The sequence below is a fragment of the Anoplophora glabripennis genome, unplaced genomic scaffold (assembly GCF_000390285.2).
Source record: "Anoplophora glabripennis isolate ALB-LARVAE unplaced genomic scaffold, Agla_2.0 scaffold162, whole genome shotgun sequence".
Taxonomy (NCBI): Eukaryota; Metazoa; Arthropoda; class Insecta; order Coleoptera; family Cerambycidae; genus Anoplophora; species Anoplophora glabripennis.
Window position 1 is genome coordinate 831,502 of NW_019416272.1, and position 19,664 is coordinate 851,165.

Consider the following 19,664-nt stretch of genomic DNA (forward strand, 5'->3'; position numbering starts at 1 on the left):
GCGCATCCCGTTGCCCTGCGACAGCATCGATCAATCGAGCGAAGGAAAGGATTAAAATCGGCAGATCTTTGCATCATTCAAACAAATTTCTTGATTCGTTTGTTTATTTTCAAGAAAAAAAGTGTTTACAAAGTGAAATTTTATATGTAACTAATAGTTTAGTCTTCTTGTATGTTACTTTAATTATACTATACAGCTCTACTTAGGAAAAGGACCGTACATGCGGTTTCGTAACAAATTGAGATAATTACATTTTTGAAATCTATATCGCATTATACATTACCCATCTATAAATATCAAAAATATCGTTTTGTTTCTTTAAATTTAAAAATTTGTACATTTTAAATTTTTAATATTGTGTCACTTAGCAGACTTATGTGCGTGTATTTCATTAAGGGGTATAGTATAAACGCCGCATGTGACCACATACGGCTTTCTTCTCTAGCAGAAGCGTTGAAATACGATGTTTTAAACAAATTATATTCGTATGTGTTTACATGCGTTGTTTTAAATTAAACAACAATTAAATATTATTTGCCACAAAATATAAAAACGTCCAAAATATTATGTATAGGGTGTACATGTTCTGGTTCTTCTATTAATTTCTATTGACAATGTAGCACATACTGCACATACATTTTTACCTAGCAAAATCTTAAATTTATTAAGACAAAACAACATTTTCGACGCTGTTTTTATTGAAATTGCAATGTTTTCTAACATTCTTTATAAACATTAAAAAATATTTGTTTTCAATTGCCGTTACCGAAAAAATCAAGTAATAACTTGATTTACTAATTAAGGTAATAACCTTAATTAGTAAATGAATGACAGCCGAACGAAGTATGCCTAATATCTCTACAATTTTCTCTAAACTGTCATATTCCGAAGTAGGGCAGTATATTATTATCGATGTATCTAGCAAATATTTTTTTAGAAATTGCTACTACGATTAAATTACTAACCTAACCTAGATGTTTATAAATTTAGTAATTTTTAACAGCAACAAGTACGTTAAGTAACTAGAGACATAAGAATATCCATGTAAAAATAACAAAAGTAATATATTATTGATGTGTTGTTTTCTGTTGATTCTTAGTTAATAAACATAGTTTTTAATGTATATAATGCTTATCTGTTGATTTTTAAATACCAAGAATTATTTATACATATTTCATTTGATTAAATATCCTCAATAATAGCATTATTATTTTCATATATAAATATATTTTTAAATCTCTCGCGGGAATTACAGCGGGATTACAGCGGGATCCCGCTGTAAAGGCGAATTTACCGCAAATTTCCAGCTGGAAAAAAAAGACTGCGGGATTGCAAACCCTAGTGAACAATGATTATAAGATTTGTGCCATTGCATCATTGTGAAACACGTAAATTGTTATACACACAATGTTGCCATCGGTTCCACAATCTGAATGGGATCCGTTATAGATCGCATTATTAAGTATGTTTCTACCCTTGTTTCAGCGAAACTTATTCGCGGCGGTGATAAAATATCTTAGTCTGAAAAGAACGACCGTTCGAAATCTGCTGATATAATTATGTAATATTTGCAATTATAATCTACTTTCCCTTTTCCCAATGTATGTACCTGCGCATATGCAGAAATTTTTTATTGTTCATATTATTACTAGAAACAAAACTCGTTAAGCTATACAGGCTGCTTCAAAAAGACCTGTAAATACAGAGGGTGGTAGTACGACAAAAAATAAGAATTTTTTGTCTTATGAACATTACATTACAGTACATTATTTTTAGAAAATAAAATTGTACATTAGAAATTGGAGCCCGAATGGTAAAAAACCTAACCTCAAAAAAATTAGAACTTAAAATGTAATACGAATGTAGCATAACTAGCACCCTNACACAAGACAAGTCATATGAGGGAGGATGAAAGAAGTAATAAATGTATTGTTGCCCTGCCGCCCAATGTGCGAAGGAGATGCCTTTGTTTTTCATTTTGTTCTTCATAAATATATACTATTAATTCATAATACATAAAAAAATTATTCAATTTCCAAAACCTCCCTAAAATGTGTTGCACTGATTCCCTTGATAGGCAATGATTTATTACTTTGCATCGAATATGATCCTACTTATAGAGCTGTCACAATTGGCCTCGCACCAGAGGCGTGCAGATCAACAACATAAAACAAGGTGAAGATTTGTGCCATTGCATCATTGTGAAACACGTAAATTGTTATACACACAATGTTGCCATCGGTTCCACAATCTGGATGGGATCCGTTATAGATCGCATCATTAAGTATGTTACTACCCTTGTTTCAGCGAAACTTATTCGCGGCGGTGATAAAATATCTTAGTCTGAAAAGAACGACCGTTCGAAATCTACTGATATAATTATGTAATATTTGCAATTATAATCTACTTTCCCTTTTCCCAATGTATGTACCTGCGCATAAGCAGAAATTTTTTATTGTTCATATTATTACTAGAAACAAAACTCGTTAAGCTATACAAGCTGCTTCAAAAAGACCTCCTGTAAATACAGAGGGTGGTAGTACGACAAAAAATAAGAATTTTTTGTCTTATGAACATTACATTACAGTACATTATTTTTAGAAAATAAAATTGTACATTAGAAATTGGAGCCCGAATGGTAAAAACCTAACCTCAAAAAAATTAGAACTTAAAATGTAATACGGATGTAGCATAACTAGCACCCTCTATGAAATATACAAAAAATAATTAGACCAGCGTATTTGGCATCCTTAAAAATCGCGGAATACCAAATTTCATAAAAATATTTAGCACCGTTTGGAAATTTTCGTAAAAATTCTATTTAAAAAATTATATTTTGTCGCTCTGTATCTCGAAAACAAGAGGGGATACACATTATAGTTCATACGACAAAAAATTCTTATTTTTTGTCGTACTCCTGTATTTACGGGAGGTCTTTCTGAAACAGCCTGTATATTTGTTGTCAGCCAACCTTCCATAAAAAATATAATAGTTACAGGTAAAAATTTAAAATTAATTCGAATTAGCTTAAAATATTTACAGTAAAGTAACACATACCCGACATTTTTTCAAAGCAAGGAATATTTTTTCTTCTGTTTATTTATTTGTTCAATGTACTTATAATTCTCTTCTTTCATTTTCTAATAATATCGGAACATTAAATAAAAGTAAACTGTAAGTTTATTGTTACACAATATTTGGCAGTGGTGGTTTTTGGAATGGTCTCACTATTATGAAATGTTTAAAATATTATGAAAAAATATATCGGTGTAGCAAAAGCCTTGATGGAAATAACGTCAATAAAATATTTCTTTCCAATTTATCTACCATTTAATTAATAGATAACATGTCACTCCACAAGTATAAAAATGTTCAAATAACATTCTCGTTTTCTGTAACCAAATTGGCTTTGAAACAGACTACATATGTATTTAATAAATTGCTGCCAGAAATCTCAATATTATGCGATTTTGGGGGAATGAGGCAGATCATATTGTATTTTTCTTTCTTTCTGTAATACTTACCCAATACTTCTGAACACCTTCGGGAGTATTTTCTTCGCCCCACCCAACAATTCTTACGGAATGGTAACCCTTTTTATCGGTTCTCAATAAATTAGTATGCTTGTAAATCCCCCCTCCGTACATGAAGAAATCGTGGTACACCTTTATCGTAGCTAAAATAAAAAAGATAGATGAGATTTTGCCATATTTTGAGACTTTTTACAATAAAACATTATTTGACAATAAGCTAAATAAGCGAGCGTGTAAAAGTCGTTTAATTTTGGTCTCTAAAACCCGGATACCTATTTTAATACGGAAAAAAGAAAAGGATATACCTTGTACAGGTCCAGATCTAGTAATTTCGTACATAATATCTGTTTCATTCCCAAGTCTATAGGCTGGTGAGACAGTGTACCTATTTTTGCGATCTTTATAAAGTGGGGGGCTACATCCAGCGTCCAACAGACGCCCTTTCTTCCTTATCGTGCACTTTTTATCTGTAGCATCGTACGGAAAGCATTCCTCATCCACAAGCCTAAAACCAAAAAACGTATTTGCAACTGCACAGTTTCCACAACAACATTAGTCAATTATGTCCTTTTTGAGGCCATGTGCAAATACTCAAACAAAATTCCCACTTACAACAAACGGTTTTTTATCAGAAGTGAAGAACATGCATTTCGCATCAAGTGTTTATTTAACTTCATTTTAAATCTTTAAAAGCTTTTGACTACATCGTTATACAGTGAGCGGCAAAAGTATGGACTATATTTATTTAAAAATCAGATGTTCGTTATTTGAAAAATCGCTCGGACCCGTCGAATTATATTTTTAGTTGCGCATTTTCTGAAGCAATTTTCATTTATACAGGGTGGCCCAGAAAAAAGTTCAAGAGCAACTTTTTTAAATGGAAACCCCACTTTTTTGTATTTTTATTCAATTCTCCATGGAATTCTGATCATTTTTTATTTAACCTAACCTATACCTATATTTAACCGTTTTCGAGATAATGACGTCTAAATATAGAATATGGAAAATTTTCAAAAATTTCCCGAGATTTACACTGCTGATTTTAAAATAAAACCACGTTTACTTTTCCATCTTAGATTTGTGTGGTTCACAGAAAGTTGCTTCAAATCAGAAAAATCCATAAGTGGTTCGGTGCTAAAAATTTGCAAAATAACCTGGCTCGTAATTTAAATAGTGACATTTAACAAAATCATATTTTATACAATAAAATTATGCGTTTTTAATTAAATTATACCTAAATACCTCACTTATATTTTTTACATTCAAGTCATTACGTCCTAATGATCAAAATAAATCACCGAACCACTTATTTCTTATGGATTTTTCTGATTTGAAGCAACTTTCTGTGAACCACACAAATCTAAGATGGAAAAGTAAACGTGGTTTTATTTTAAAACCAGCAGGGTAAATTTCGCGAACATTTTTTTTGTGTAAAATGAATGACATGCCCTTGTAAGCCTAATAGGCTATTGATTATACCCAAAAAACAGGGTTAAAAGGAATTATGACGTTTATTGCGTGAATCGTTCAAAGGGTCATTTTAAATGAAAAAACTGCGGAGTACTTTAAATTAGAGGGTGGAAATTGGAGACAGGGGTGAAAATGCACCCCTTTCAGTTTTTTAATTGTAGCTCGAAAACGATGCAAAATTTCCTTGTAGTTTATAGGAAAAATTATTTAGAGAATTGAATTTCTCATCGAAATGGCTTATTTAAAAATATGCAAATGATATTTATGCAAAAAATCGTTAATAAACAATTTGAAAAAAAAGCAAAAAATTCGATTTTTTGATTTTTAAAATTTGTTTGCCTTTAGTTTTTTTTAGTAAAGATAGGTATAGGCTTCATTAAAAAAGTATATAAAAAAGAGGTTATCAATATTTTTGGATGAAAATTGACTGATATATGGCAGCTCAAACTTAGCCAATTTTTCGATTTTCGTCGCGTTAACCCTTATACGTTTTAACTCTCATTTTTTGCAAAAAAGGAAGGATTCTTTCAAGGATTTTCATCACATGACTTGTTTGAAGAGTCATTAAAAATGAAAAAAACGCGAGGTGCTATTAAATTAAAGGGTTGAAATTGAAGATAGGGGTGAAAATGCACTTTTACAGTTTTGTTAAATATAGCGCGAGAGCGAAGCAAAATTTCGGTATAGTTAATAGGAAAAATTTTGTAGAGAATTGAATTTCCCATCGAAACAGCTCATTTAGAAAATTTAAAAGAAAAATTTTATGCAGAAAATCGTTAATAACCTATTTTAAAAAAGTAAAAAATAAGATTTTTTTTATTTATTTTTTACTTTTTTTTAGTAGAAGTAGGCAAATTGCTGTACAAAAAAAACTATATGGAATTCCCTTCAAAACGATGCGTTTTCAAAAGTTTTTGGACTAATATTGACTGAGTTATAACCGGTCAAACTTAAATATTTATTTTATTTTCGTCGTTTTTAACATAAATTAGAGTCAAAAAAGTAAAAATAATAAAAAAAAATATTTTTTGCTTTTTTTTAATTGTTGATTAACGATTTTTTGCATAAAATTTTCCTTTTAAATTTGTTAAATAAGCCATTTGATGGGAAATTTAATTATCTAAATAATTTTTCCTATAAAGTATAGCGAAATTTTGCTTCTGTTTTCGTCTCTTCTACATAGTGTGAATGTTTATTTCTTGCTAGCTTGATTGCCGTTGGTCTTCTGGCAATAACTTACCCGTTGTATCTTACAAACGACCAAGCCCTATCTAAATGGCCTCCTTCACAACCTTCTTGTCCTTTAGTGTTGCAGGAAATTAGATTTTGTGCACTGAGCTGCACTTTTTCACGACCTTTGGATAGTATAGCGTATCTGCAAAAACATTAGATGTGTTTAGTGTTCCAAGTCTTATAACTTTTAATAACAAACATGAATAAATCATTTCTCACTTTCGGCAGATGACATAAAGTTTTCTATTAAGAGAAATACCTATCTGATGCAACTGCTGCTGTAGAGACTGCCCACGATGAAGCGCACCATTTCTGATCTTGAATTCCAGAAATAAATGTAGGCCATTTCTCCTCTGAATCAAATTCCTTGGGGAGCGCATTTGGATCGTATGCCCTCCTTACTGGAGTCATCTTCAAAACGAATCGCTGTGGTGGAAGAGTACCCAATCTAAAATTAATATTTTAAAATTACATAACTTCTGCGGCTGCGAAAAATATTTTTTAATCTTCATTCTTTGACTTCATTACAAAATGTTGAATTTTAAAACATGTAACAAGTATTCCTCTGGACAATCTAAAACTGCTCTAAGTCAAGTAGCATTAGAATATTGGAAAACAAGTTGAATAAAACGTAACGATTGAGTAATGTTATAAGTGTTATATTTGGCACATAAAAAATAACTCTACCTCCTGCCAACACCTTCTTTTAAAGTTTTTCCCCAGAATTCGCTATAATTTCTTGCACTCCAACTATAGGGATATTGTCCATCGATTCTTTGAATTGTGGAACTGTCAATGATACACGTGTGGTTCTCGCATATCCATTCGGGATCAGTAAATTCGTCTACACCTTTACAAATACTGAAATACGCATATCATTAAAGTAATTCATGAATTATTGTTACATATTCTACGAGTATTTGACATACTTGACATATAATAAACATGTTTTAGAACATTTGTGTATGTAAGGTGTAACCAAAATGCTTGGAGAAACTTTCATCGATTCTATGGCCCAAATTAACAAATTAAAAACCTTAAACATGCTTTGTTCCCTATAAAAAGCTATACCTGCTAAATTTCTATGAAATTGCTTCAATCGTTTTTTTTTTGTCGACTTGTAACGTATAATCTGTCAAGCAATTTAGTTACTTACTGAATACCAAATCCTTTTACTCAATGAGTTTTTGAATAAATTTACTTTTGCTGTTGTACAACAAAACTAAACTAAACAGTTGAAATTTATCAGAACTTTATAATTAATAGGAAAGTACATAAATCCATTTTTAAAACTAAATAAAAAAAAAACAAATTCTAATTTGGAGATTATCATAATCGTACGGGTCTTCTTGGGGATCTACCTTTTGAAACGACCAATAGTTTCACAGAACACTGCCGGACCACAGTAAAATTTAGTACAAACAGTCGGGTTACTTACCATTCATTACAGTTCTCTACGATCCTGCCTGTAACCTTGCCTTGGCGTTCATGGCACTTTCGAGCCTCTTCCACTCCAAAACAAAAAGGCAGATAATCTGGACAGCAATCGTTTACTCTTGTGTTGTTACAAAAATTATCGCAATAACATAACGTTCCTGAAATTTTTGAAGAATCTAGAATAGTAAAACAACAGAGCTAACTACAACATAGATAAATATTTTTAATTAAAGAATTCTAGCTCTATTGCATCGAAATTTTGTATTACATAATCAAAAAATTGCAGCAAGGGACTATTCACTTAGCAGATCTTACTTCTTACTTCTTAGTAGTGGTGGAAAGAGAAGCGCGGCTAGCAGCATATCGACTCAGGAATAACAACGACTGGAGGGGTAGTTCCTATTCCAGGATTATAAGCACATCTATGTCGGAACCAACTTTCGGGATGGTATCTGACAAGATGGTTCCAAGGTTTCACTTTCACAAGCCTTTTGAGACTCGAATAGAGGATCAAAGCAAATGGAAGGAAAAGTTTAATACCCTGGAAAGGTGGAGCCTAGTATGGTTTACAGATGGCTCCAAAATGACCAGAGGGACGGGTGCAGGAATATATGGACTCAGACCCAGATGGAGTGCAAGCTACACTCTGGGAGAGTTCCCTACCGTATTCCAAACAGAAATTTTCGCGATAATGGCGTGTCTGGCAGAGAAAGTACGTAGAGGTTATAAACGTAAACTCATATATATATTCTCTGATAGTCAAGCTGCAATTAAAGCTTTGGGCGCACACAAGATAAGTTCAAAACTGGTGTGGGATTGTTTACAAATGCTGACTAAACTAGCCACCAACAATACAGTCAGACTGTGTTGGGTGCCAGGGCATAAAGGCATATGTGGAAATGAGAAAGCGGATGAACTTGCTAGGAAGGGATCCCAAACTGAGTTCATTGGCCTGGAGCCCTTCTGTGGCACATCGCGGGTTCTCGGCAAATGGACTGAGACAGAACATAGGAAATACTGGACTGCAAGGCCAGGACATAGACATTCTAAGAAGCTCATGGAGTATGCTTTGAAGGAAAGAGCGAATGATTTACTGAGCTTGAACAGAATCCAGCTCAGGAGAGTGACAGGACTCATAACGGGACACTGTGACATTAGGAAACATCTACATAAGCTAAAGCTTGTAGACAGTCCGGTCTGCCGAGGATGTGAATCGGCGGATAAAACTTCTCTGCATATCCTGGGCGAGTGCCCGGGATTTGCACGTAGCAGAATGGCGCTCCTTGGGAGTCCCTACTTGGAACCCAAGGAACTGAGAGAAGTGTCAGCAAGGAAGCTTTTGGACTTTGTAAAAAGGACAAATCTACTTGTTGAATAGTAGTGGGACGCACAATAAGCCTAATCAGGCCGCAGTGCTATGGGACTTATTAGGACTAACCACTAGAAGTAGAAGTAAGTAGCAGATCTTGGATGAAATATCAACAAAACGTTTACAGAATCTTTTGGAATCTCTGTGAAATCCTCAAAGTCTTCAAAAAGTCTCAGTGAATAAACACTTGATATAATCGCAACTAAAATGTTTCTCTAAACTTTAATTTCTTTATAAATAAAGTGTACTGACCTAGTATTGGAACAGCACAACTGTCTTCTCTCCCATTACAACACCATTTTCTTTCTCTACAGTAAGATCCTCTGAGATCAGAAAAGTCATCATGAGGTGCTGTTGACACTAATAGAAATACTGATAGTAATACTAAACAACTGATGTAGAAACTCTTGTCCCACCCCATCTGAAACAAAATAAATATTGATTACATTGCTCGACATACACGTTTTATATTTCAAGAAATTGTATGTTATACAGGGTGTTCTATAAGCTCTACGACAAATTCTGACAGATGGTAGCTTCATATGTCGCTGTAAATAAAAGTCCGAAGGATTTAGATCTGGGAAACGCGGTGGCCATGCTATTGGATCTTGTTGACCTACATATCCAATTATTCGGAAAATGATAAATTAACACCATCGAGCTGATACCACATATTTTGAATATAATTAAGCCCTACGTCATCAATGAAATCAAAAAATTTGTTTTCCAAGAAAGTTCTACACAGATCTGCGTCTTAAACGATTATTTAAGACATGTACAGGCAGTAAATGAAAACGCTAAGTCACTCAAAGATAAGTTCGGCGACGATTAGATATGTGTTTATTAGAAAAAGGGGTAGAAAATGTAGAAAATAATTTATAGTTGACTTGTTAAAATGTTAAAGTTATTTGAAATATTAGGTAGGTTATTTGTGTAATAATTGTATTAATTCTTAGTAATTACCTACTGTTGTCATGTTAAGTTCTATATTTATATTAAATATAATAGTTTATATGTCTTCAACATCCAAACTGTCTATTGTTTTCCATGGAGACCGAATTAAGTCATGGCGAATTCGATTTTGTTCGAGATACTTAAAATAAGCGCGTTTTCACATTTCTTCTTGTAACTTTTAAACGAAAGGACATATAAAAAATGTTTGTTAATGTAAGAAAAACTCTGTCTTCCCGAATAAATATGAAAAATATATTTCATGACACCATAACAGGCATTTCCAGAAGTTTCAGAAATAATATTTTTGGCTCAAAGGCAAATTGATACTCCCAAATTTTTATTCGCGTTTTTTATTAGCCAATAGCAGCCCTGGGGCATCGAAATTGGGATATCATGTACACCGAACAGAGCTGGAACCGTGTATCGGCAGTTTTAAAATTATCTCCCCCTCCCCCTTTCAATGCATTATGCGGTGGCCATATCCCTGGCCGAGAAATGGTGAAATTTCTGGCATTTTTAGGTACTGAAATCTTGAAAAGTATAACGTGTAGAACAAAAGTAAGCAAAAAAATTAAATCCTTGATGTTTTGTTTATTCATTGTTACCACTTAAATTTACCCAAATAAAATAATAACTAATAAAAAAGCGTTTGTAAAACATGCGTTTTCTGTTATCCTAACCCCACATTTTAAGAATTATTTTCACGTACTTATAAATAAAAGTAAACAATATTATATGTAGGACTAACCAAGTAAATGTTGTAAGAATATTTACGTGTGGAGTTATGTCTAAAAAAGTTAGTATTTTCATAGATTTCAGTACCTAAAACCTTGATGGTTTGATCGTTTTTTGCACCTGTTTATTCGTTTTACTGCGGCGTCTTTGAAAATACTCAGGTGGCATGACATAACATTCCTATTATTTGATAAGCTTTAGATTATTCAGTTATTAAATGTTTGAAATTATTTGTCTTTGCGGAAAACGCTATTTAAAGAATAGGGGGCCCTTAAAGATTTGATTTTGTAAAAATTTAGAAAAAATAGTCATCAGTAGGTTTATTAGAATATATAAATAGAAAAAACGTATCGAAAAGTTTTTTTGTAAATCATTTAACTAAATTTGATTGAATTAAATGCTAATTTATCTAATCTATATTCTTAACAAATTGCAAATTTTTATCAAAACGACAAAAGTTTTCCAAAATACTGAAAAATAAAACCTGCGTTTTTAAAAACGACGATTCTTTTTCCAGTACTGTGCCATCATTTTTTAGGAAAATATAACCAATATACCAAATATCTACGCCACTGGTTTGAGTCGAGTAGTAAAGTCGAGGTAAATAATCTGGAGCATCCTGTTCTCTCCTAAATGTTATTGATCAAATTTGATAGTTTATAATTAAACAAGTACAAAGTTTAAAAGGCAATGTTATTAATATTTGAATAGTTTCCGGTATAAATATGCAATACCATATAATTACCAAAACAGACTATAATTATGTCAAATTGAGTACACAAATTCGACCACAAAGCGTATACTATAAATACGACAGATACAGATGACAATGCGATTATACCACATACTTCTATAGAAGTATAGTATACTTCTATAGAAGTATGTGGATTATACAAACCATTATTTAACTTTGCATGCTAATTTGACATTGACACTCTCGATATTTGTTTATTTAATTGTGACCAATTTAGAACTTTACGTCACCCTTACGTTTCGTAGTTGCAATTAGAGATTTGATATAGGTTTTTTTATTTTAATGCAGTAGGTACTTGAATAATCATCCATTATCTTTATTGTTTATTATTCGTTTTAATAAAATATTACACACCTCCAGGAAATTCCGGAAAAGTATTTAAGAAATAACCTATTTCGAAAAATTACAATTCTATCATAGTAAACTCAATTTCAGAAGGGGTTTTTATATAAATCAATTCGATTTAAGACATTAAATTTCAAAATTCAGAAAAGATCAAATGTAATTTCATAAAGTTAATTTTTAAATTTTAGTGTCCGACAGATATTAAATTAATTTTAATGTTGGTATAATATTTAAAAGTATTTTGACACAGTTGATAGCTTGTAAAATACTTTGCATCGAAATTGACTAGCCACTAAAAGTGGGCCCTAAGGCCCCCGCAGAATCCTTATGGAAAGTGGCTTTCGGTCAATTTTTGACAATTTTGAAACATTGCCATACGATAGTTCTGAACACGTGGATCAAGTCTCAATGGGCTCAAAAGTCCTTTCTCTCAAACAGCTAGTTCAATGTCTTTTTTCGAGTTATTAATTTATTCAGTTATGATGATTTTTTATAGAAATTTCAGTTTTCGACATACCTATGGTCTACCAGAGGGAATACATTTTTTCCCTGAAATTTAAAACATTCAGTAATAGCTGTTTTACATTGACAATTTATTGATCAGTTAATTCAAGAAGTCGCTTCATCAAGAAATTGGACAAGTGTAATGCACCAAATCTGCTGTCAAATAACTTCATCAAGTTCTTGACGAATTAGAGCATGTTCTAATTTTCGTCAATTTCTTCGTGAAGTTCGGAAGTACCAACCCAACAGATTTCCAGCCTCAGATAAGTAATGAGGTTATGTTATTGGAATATGTAAATAATTGTGTGGCGTCGTACTAGTTTTGTATTGTTTTTACTGATTTGTTACTTACAAACACTAAATTTATATAATATGTGTCAAAACGGTACCGCTGTTGTATCACTACAATTATGAGTGGAAAGGTGACATTTTTGAAATTTATTTGCTTCTTTGATTCGTTGGTAGAACTGATCGATGCGTCAAAAAACTTGACAAAGTCTGTAGCAGTGTAAAACCACACTGTTTACCAATAAATTCGTGAATTAATTCATGAAGAACTTCGTCAATTTATTCATCAATAAATTGTCAATGTAAAACAGCTATAAGCTGTGCGAGCTAAAATAGCGAATGTCTAGAATAAAACTGTAGTTCCATCTTTTCTGAACAATTGGTTGTTTTGGGTTGTTCACGACACTGAACAAGAAAAGATTAACTTCCGGTTTTAAGTGTGAGTCATCGATGTATTGATTATTTTTTTCTTTTGTTCTTTCTTTAAAATTTAAAAAATTTTTAAATAAAGTAATGCACCTTAATTTACCTCAATTTATAAAAGAGATAAAGACGTGAATCGACAAACTAAATTGTTCAGAAAAACGAAGCTATGGTTTGATTCAAGTACCTAGTAGGTAACTCCAAAATTTATTCTTTCTTGCACCCTCTATAATCTCACATTTGACATTTCGAAAAAAAAACCTATTTCCTATCTTAACGTTATAAGGAATAAGTCTAGAATTCAGAAGTATATTCTGATTCTGAAATTCATACAACTTAAATATGAACTGTTCTGAAATAACTTTGTGAAATACATACATTTCCAATCTAAAGTAGAATAACTAACCTGTAATATAAGAATACCGTAAAAGTTAGTACAAACAGTATTTTTACTTTTTCTATATATCAACTAATTTGATTATATCACTATTAAGGATTAATATCTACTAATCTCGCTGTTACCTAGTTGCAAAATTCAATACTAGGCACAGATCTGACAAAAACAATAAATATAACAAATTTTCATTCACCAGTGATGGTCTATGTATCATGCTTTACGTTTACGTTTATGTTATTTTTATTATTTTCAAGTAAGCAGAGCATAATTAAAATGCTGGAACCTAAATGAATCGCTACTATTCCATGGCTAGAAATTGGCCTCAATGATTTGGGATCGAGGGGGATTATCCCTCTTTATCCTGCCTCATCTCGTGTAGGCCTGGACAGCCTTCGTAGGTGGGCCCCATCCGTCGTCTACTGCGACCGCAAATGCAGCCAGTGCAGGCGCTTTGTGGGACCTCCTTTTGTCCTGGCTGGGCCCCGCCGGCTAGGGCCCTTTCTTCTGACGCTCTTCTTGCCAAATGAATCGAATATATGAAATGCAAAAGGCAATAAAGCAATATATTTAAATATAGTTATAGAGTATAGTCAAATGACAGGAATAAATTATTTATTTCCTAAATCGGCAAATGGACAAAAATCCTGGAAAAAGTTCTTTTTTTAAGTGCGTCCTGCGAGATAATAATAATAATAATAATAATAATAATAGTTAAATGGCTTTATTTCTAAAATGTTTGAAGTTTACAATTAACAGTCTTAGAAAAATGGTAAAAAAATTTTGAATACAAATATACAAAATACAAACAATGTAGATAATAATTAAAAAATAAAAATAAAAAAATGTATTACAATAAGGTTGTCGATATTATTTTTAAAATCAGTAGTAAATTCAATAAAATTTAGTAGTACATATCTAACGAATAAATAATCATATATAATTAAAAATTTTATATTTGCAGAGATAGAAAATATTTTTTAAAATATTCACGAAAGTTATCTGTAAATGGTTGCTTGTAATGGTTACACAATGCATTGTAGATAAGTAGAGCGTTATACGAGAAAGATCTCTGAAACAAAGCTGAATGATAACGAGGAAATGCTAATCTTTCAAAAAATCTAACAGAAGAAAATTATATCTAAAAGAAAGTTTCTCTCTAAGGTAGGGTGGTGATGATGTCTTCAATATGTTATGAACAAAAACTGCCAAATTTCTGAAGACTCGTACCTAAAATCCAGTGCAGTTGTTAACTGAACTACATTGAAATTGCTAATCTTAGAAACATTGTTTTATAAGCAGAACTGTGATATGAAAACATCAATCATCAAAGAATAAATCTACATAATATATAATCATTTTTAACGTGTCAAAGAAATCACTTGAAATTGTAACAATATTATAATAGTATTCAAGATTTGACCCAATTAAAATAACGATTCGTAAGGTTTCGCTTTCCTCTTGAAACGGTGCATATTCCACCAAAATTACACAATTAATAACGAACATTCAGCTCAGGCATTGAAATAAAACATTAGAAGGCAGGTCAGGGATACACATAACGTAAAGATACAGTGATATTAATGTCATTATCACGTATCTTAAAATATGTGTCCCACTTACAAGGCGGCGCCGTTTCATAAATAAATAAACCTTTCCGAGATCCTTGAAAATCTAGTCTTCGGCTGCACCATATATGGTAATTTGGGGTTCCACGAACGCCTTGATACATTAAAAATAGCTCTGGTTGATCGCAATAGTGATTATTTTTAAATGGAAATATTTAGGTCAAAATGTCAAGCATATTGAACTCATTGCTCGTGTCATTCCTCAGATAATAAATTTATGAATTTAAATTTGGGGGACCAATGTTTTGTATGGCGTTGACTCCGCTGGATATATAAAATTTGTACCAGGTCAAGCAAACAAATTTAAAGGGATCATATTTCACTTAGTCCGCTTTGTAGTTTGACCGTTGAAAAAGGCGTATACGTATTTCTCGAATCAAATATTTTACGGCTTCTAAATTTATCTCGTTTAAACTCCGTTTATTCGAAATTATGCCACATTTTAATTTCTAATAAGGCCAAATGATACGCTCTGCTATTTATATGTCTTGAGATCATTCAACTGAGTTATCGGTTGTGACGAAGAATGTTTGGTGGATCAGGAACAGCATTCCTCAAATATTGTGAAACACATTAGTCATGAGTTTAATAATGTTTTTAAAATGGAATCACTTTAGTTAAACTTAGGAAAAGTCTCACAAAACAAAATTGTTTGAGATTTGAGAACAAGTTGAACAATAGGATCGTTTCCTTTGGTAAAATTCCAATAAATGTCACAAATATAATTTACTTTTTAGTGTTTAATTTTAATTCCTTGAAATAATGTGACGTATTACATAACTCTTCTGTAATAGAGACTGAAATCAGAATCATGGAAAAAGTAGCAATTTTCAAGAGCTGTAAAGTCGATATATTCTAAGGTCTAGTTAGCACAAGATTAAAGGAACGTAAATATTACTTACAACAACAACAACAACAACAACAACAACAACAACAGTTGCTGGGTAAAGGAAATATATGAGAAAGGAGGAGATTTTGGCCAAGAGTCTAAAAAGAGGCAATAGATGACAACAAACGCGGAAATTGTTCAATCAAGCTCAGTATTATGTATTATAAGTATAAAAAATTGCATCCAGTTATACTAATTGCCTAAGATTTAATTATTTACAATAGAAATATGTGCATTCTTGCATATAAGTAGGTACTTGCAATACACAAAGGTATGTACCTATAGACCAAAGGCAAACCTGAAGAATTATAAATTAGAAAGGAGTGAAAGTCAGAGCAGCAATCCCAAAAGATAAATCTCAGAAATCCACTTGTGTAAACCATAACCATTTAATCACTATTTTCAAGTATCTGTTGAAATCAAAATCGGTGTATGCAAAATGTCATGCAATTATGCAGAATTAAGATATCCATTCTCCAACATTTGCTAATCAACGACAGTTACTTGAATTTCTTTATTACTGCTACTTATAGAACTGACTCAACTAAGTACTAGTTTTCCATAACATATGACTAAATGTTATTAAAGTACTCACCGTTTTGGAACTACATATAGTCTTCCAGAACGAACCAACTACATATAGAGATTATCCGCTGAGTGAAATATATATACATGTGCATCTGTATGTTATCAGCAGCGGCGATTAAAAAAATAAATGATTCTGGCAATCACCACTGAATTGCTCACAACCGTTTACATTTTTCCAGACAAACGTAAACACAATGAGTGGAGAAATATGAAACGTTTGGCATCATTTATGACATAAATTACTTGTTTTAACCTCCATTCGGTTCAATTCAGTTTAAATATTTCTTTTATTAGCGGTCAGGCAAATGGGCTGCTAAATTCCTGCAAAACTCATAAATGTTACTTTCTCAAAGCCAGAAAGTACAACATTTTCTGATATTTGTTTTGAGAAAGTTGAACTAACATTAAAATTCAAATAGATATTTGTTGATATACCGTAAAATGTGGTTAATTTGTGTTGGTTTTTGACGTTTCTTTAAATACGTTATTGCATATTATTCCATTCACAATAATGTCAATTAACGTCTTTATGTGTTACATCTAAAACCAAAACAAGACGTCGGATTGTCCCATTTTTTTTAATATACGTAAGATACGTTTTTGATAATGTAATTATTTTTTTAATATGTTTTGGTCGTATCATTCATTCCGTAACGTAACAAAATAAGATTACGAGAAGCCACAGTGTGAACATAAACTAAGACTATGAACCTGACTGCAATAATGGATTCAGCACTGCAATTGCAGTAAAAACCGACAACTGATGGTTCGTCCCGGATTAGTTAGTTAGTGTCAAATTTGTTACATGTACCATGCAACAATTTTCTGTCTCCACTAGCTGCAACGTAACATGTTCGGTGTTACGTTACGGGGCATTTGACACAAATGGATACCCGCCTTAAGAGATACCGGTAATTTGCCGACGCCATGAAAAGCATGCGAGAAGACCTAGAGTATCGGAAAACGTGCAAGGAACACATTTTGAATCTTATTGACGAAAAATAACGCTATAAATTACATAGATTGAATCAGTAGCTAGAAACCTTAATGTCATTGACAGCCTCTTTTTTCAATTAAAGGAGTTACTAAATCTAGTAAGTCGATAAAGTATATGTGTCCAAATTTTCAATTCACATTTGTCCAAACGTAAGCATGTGTCAATTTTAGATCAACGTGTGTATAGAGGTTTATATATTGGATACGTCAGGCCTAATTGTGTGCGAATAAGGCTGCCATTTTGAATATTTTCTTCAAATTCACTTCAAACTCAAAATAAATGCTTTCAAAATTAATATGGCAAGTTTTTATTTATTTATTTTTTTTATTTAAAAAAAATGTTTATTTTAGCGAGTTTTATACGTTACAAAATAATAGGAATTGCACTTTCAGAAGCTTGCAGCTCGAATTTAAAATTATGTGAAGTTATTAAACTATCAAAACAGTCACAAAGTAACATCCGAAAATAGCCCCTTTTACCAGTGCAGTAGTGAAAAATTAAATCATCGATTTGGTACTTTTAAGGCACATATCCCTTAAGTGATGAAAGAGTGGAACACTTTGATCTTTGCATATATGTACCCGTAGAAAACGATTGTAAATTTTAAAATATTCCATCTCTCTTTGGCAATTCTAACAGATGTCTGTTAAGTGTCGGTGTGTGTATATAAAATATCGATACTAATGCATAAACCAAATAAAGGTACTACGAAATAAAGACGCCACCGCTAATTCCATTATCTACTGGATTCATCAACAAATATTAACATATCCATAAAAGATGCACAAAAAAATATATCTAACAGCACACTACTTAGCAGATATGCCTTGAAACTGACAATAATAGGAAAGCGTGCAATTGTACTGATTTTCCTAAGGCATTAGTAGGTCTCTACGTTTTAGTGTACTTTTATTTAGAAAGAGAAATTCGTTGTACATAAATCAAACATACCACCGCTGTTGTATTTGGAATCTGCAGACTCGAAGATAGAGATAATTTGGGAGAAGATGTAGAATTAAATAATCTCATTTTTTTCTGTATTTGCCTCTGTTGATTATTTCCTCTTAAATCCAAGTGTTCTATATTTTGTGATTAGAATGAACTGAATGAATGTCATAAGCAGAAGATTTTGATAACCCTTTGAATTTTACCACGTTTGCAGATAGATTCATTCATTAAGAACCAGCACACACAATTTTAATTGATATTGTTTTAATGGACTCCTCCATTGTTTACCAGTTATAATGATTAAGGTCAACTCATCTCCAATGATTTCCAGAATCTCTTAAATTATTTGATTAAAACAGGACTTTCACAAATTTGAAACCATTATATAAGCTTCTATAAAAAAATATTTTGAGATATAAGAATTTTAAGTAGCTCATCTTATCAAAACATTAGTTGAGGCTGCATAGTCAGATTTTTAATAAAGAAATTAGTGATGGGAATGACCGACATATTCCAATAACCGACTACTGAGTATTTGAGTAATTTGGACACTACTCAAATGCACTGGATTACACTGGATGATCAAACCTGAATTCTCAAACAGGCAGTCGAACAGCATCGACTATATACCTACGGTTTGAAAAGAAAATATTCATTAGTTTTCGTGATTTTCATATCCCCTTCCACGAATTAAATTCATTCATAAATGAGAGTTCTAAAGCTCGTGTTTCAATAATGTATATTGTTATTAAGTTCTTTTTTTTACTCACAAATTAGGTACAATATGTAAGCGATTAAGATCATTTGCATTTGATTAGCATTTTTAATTTGCAAATCAGTATTCGTTACTTGCAGTATTAGTTGTAATAATAAACCATGCGATAAAGGTGAAAAATATAAACCTGTTATTTATTACTGATAACGGAATTACTAAGACTATTTCAATAACCAGACAATAGGTTATTTTGAGGTGATCCGAACACTAAAAGAAATGAGCAGAACTTGGTAATTTTAGCAAGCTAAACTATACATTGTTTTCATTAAGAAAATATGCCATTTAACAAAGATACATACTTCATCCTATATTCCTGGTGCACAAGATGATAATGTCGTATTTTACTCTTATTTACGTGGTCAGTTTTCTAACTTTCTTCATTGTACATGTCGAGTAAAAG

General features: G+C 31.9%; 1 protein-coding gene across 4 annotated transcripts in view; it reads right to left on the reverse strand.

Moving 5' to 3' along the window:
• The window catches only part of LOC108908679 (tubulointerstitial nephritis antigen-like), a 54,382-nt gene that overhangs the window by 3,013 nt on the left and 31,705 nt on the right, over window positions 1–19,664 (reverse strand). For 2 of the 4 annotated variants that reach the window (XM_018712793.1, XM_018712794.1), the window contains exons 2-8: window positions 9,295–9,463; window positions 7,675–7,849; window positions 6,924–7,097; window positions 6,496–6,684; window positions 6,244–6,378; window positions 3,839–4,038; window positions 3,525–3,676 (exon numbers count right to left, since the gene is read on the reverse strand). In XM_018712793.1, coding sequence (XP_018568309.1) covers window positions 3,525–3,676; window positions 3,839–4,038; window positions 6,244–6,378; window positions 6,496–6,684; window positions 6,924–7,097; window positions 7,675–7,849; window positions 9,295–9,463 — 1,194 coding nt within the window. Of the gene's footprint in view, window positions 1–3,524; window positions 3,677–3,838; window positions 4,039–6,243; window positions 6,379–6,495; window positions 6,685–6,923; window positions 7,098–7,674; window positions 7,850–9,294; window positions 9,464–16,551; window positions 16,592–19,664 lie in introns of those variants that run through there. The other 2 variants (XM_018712797.1, XM_018712795.1) reach the window with 2 other exon arrangements.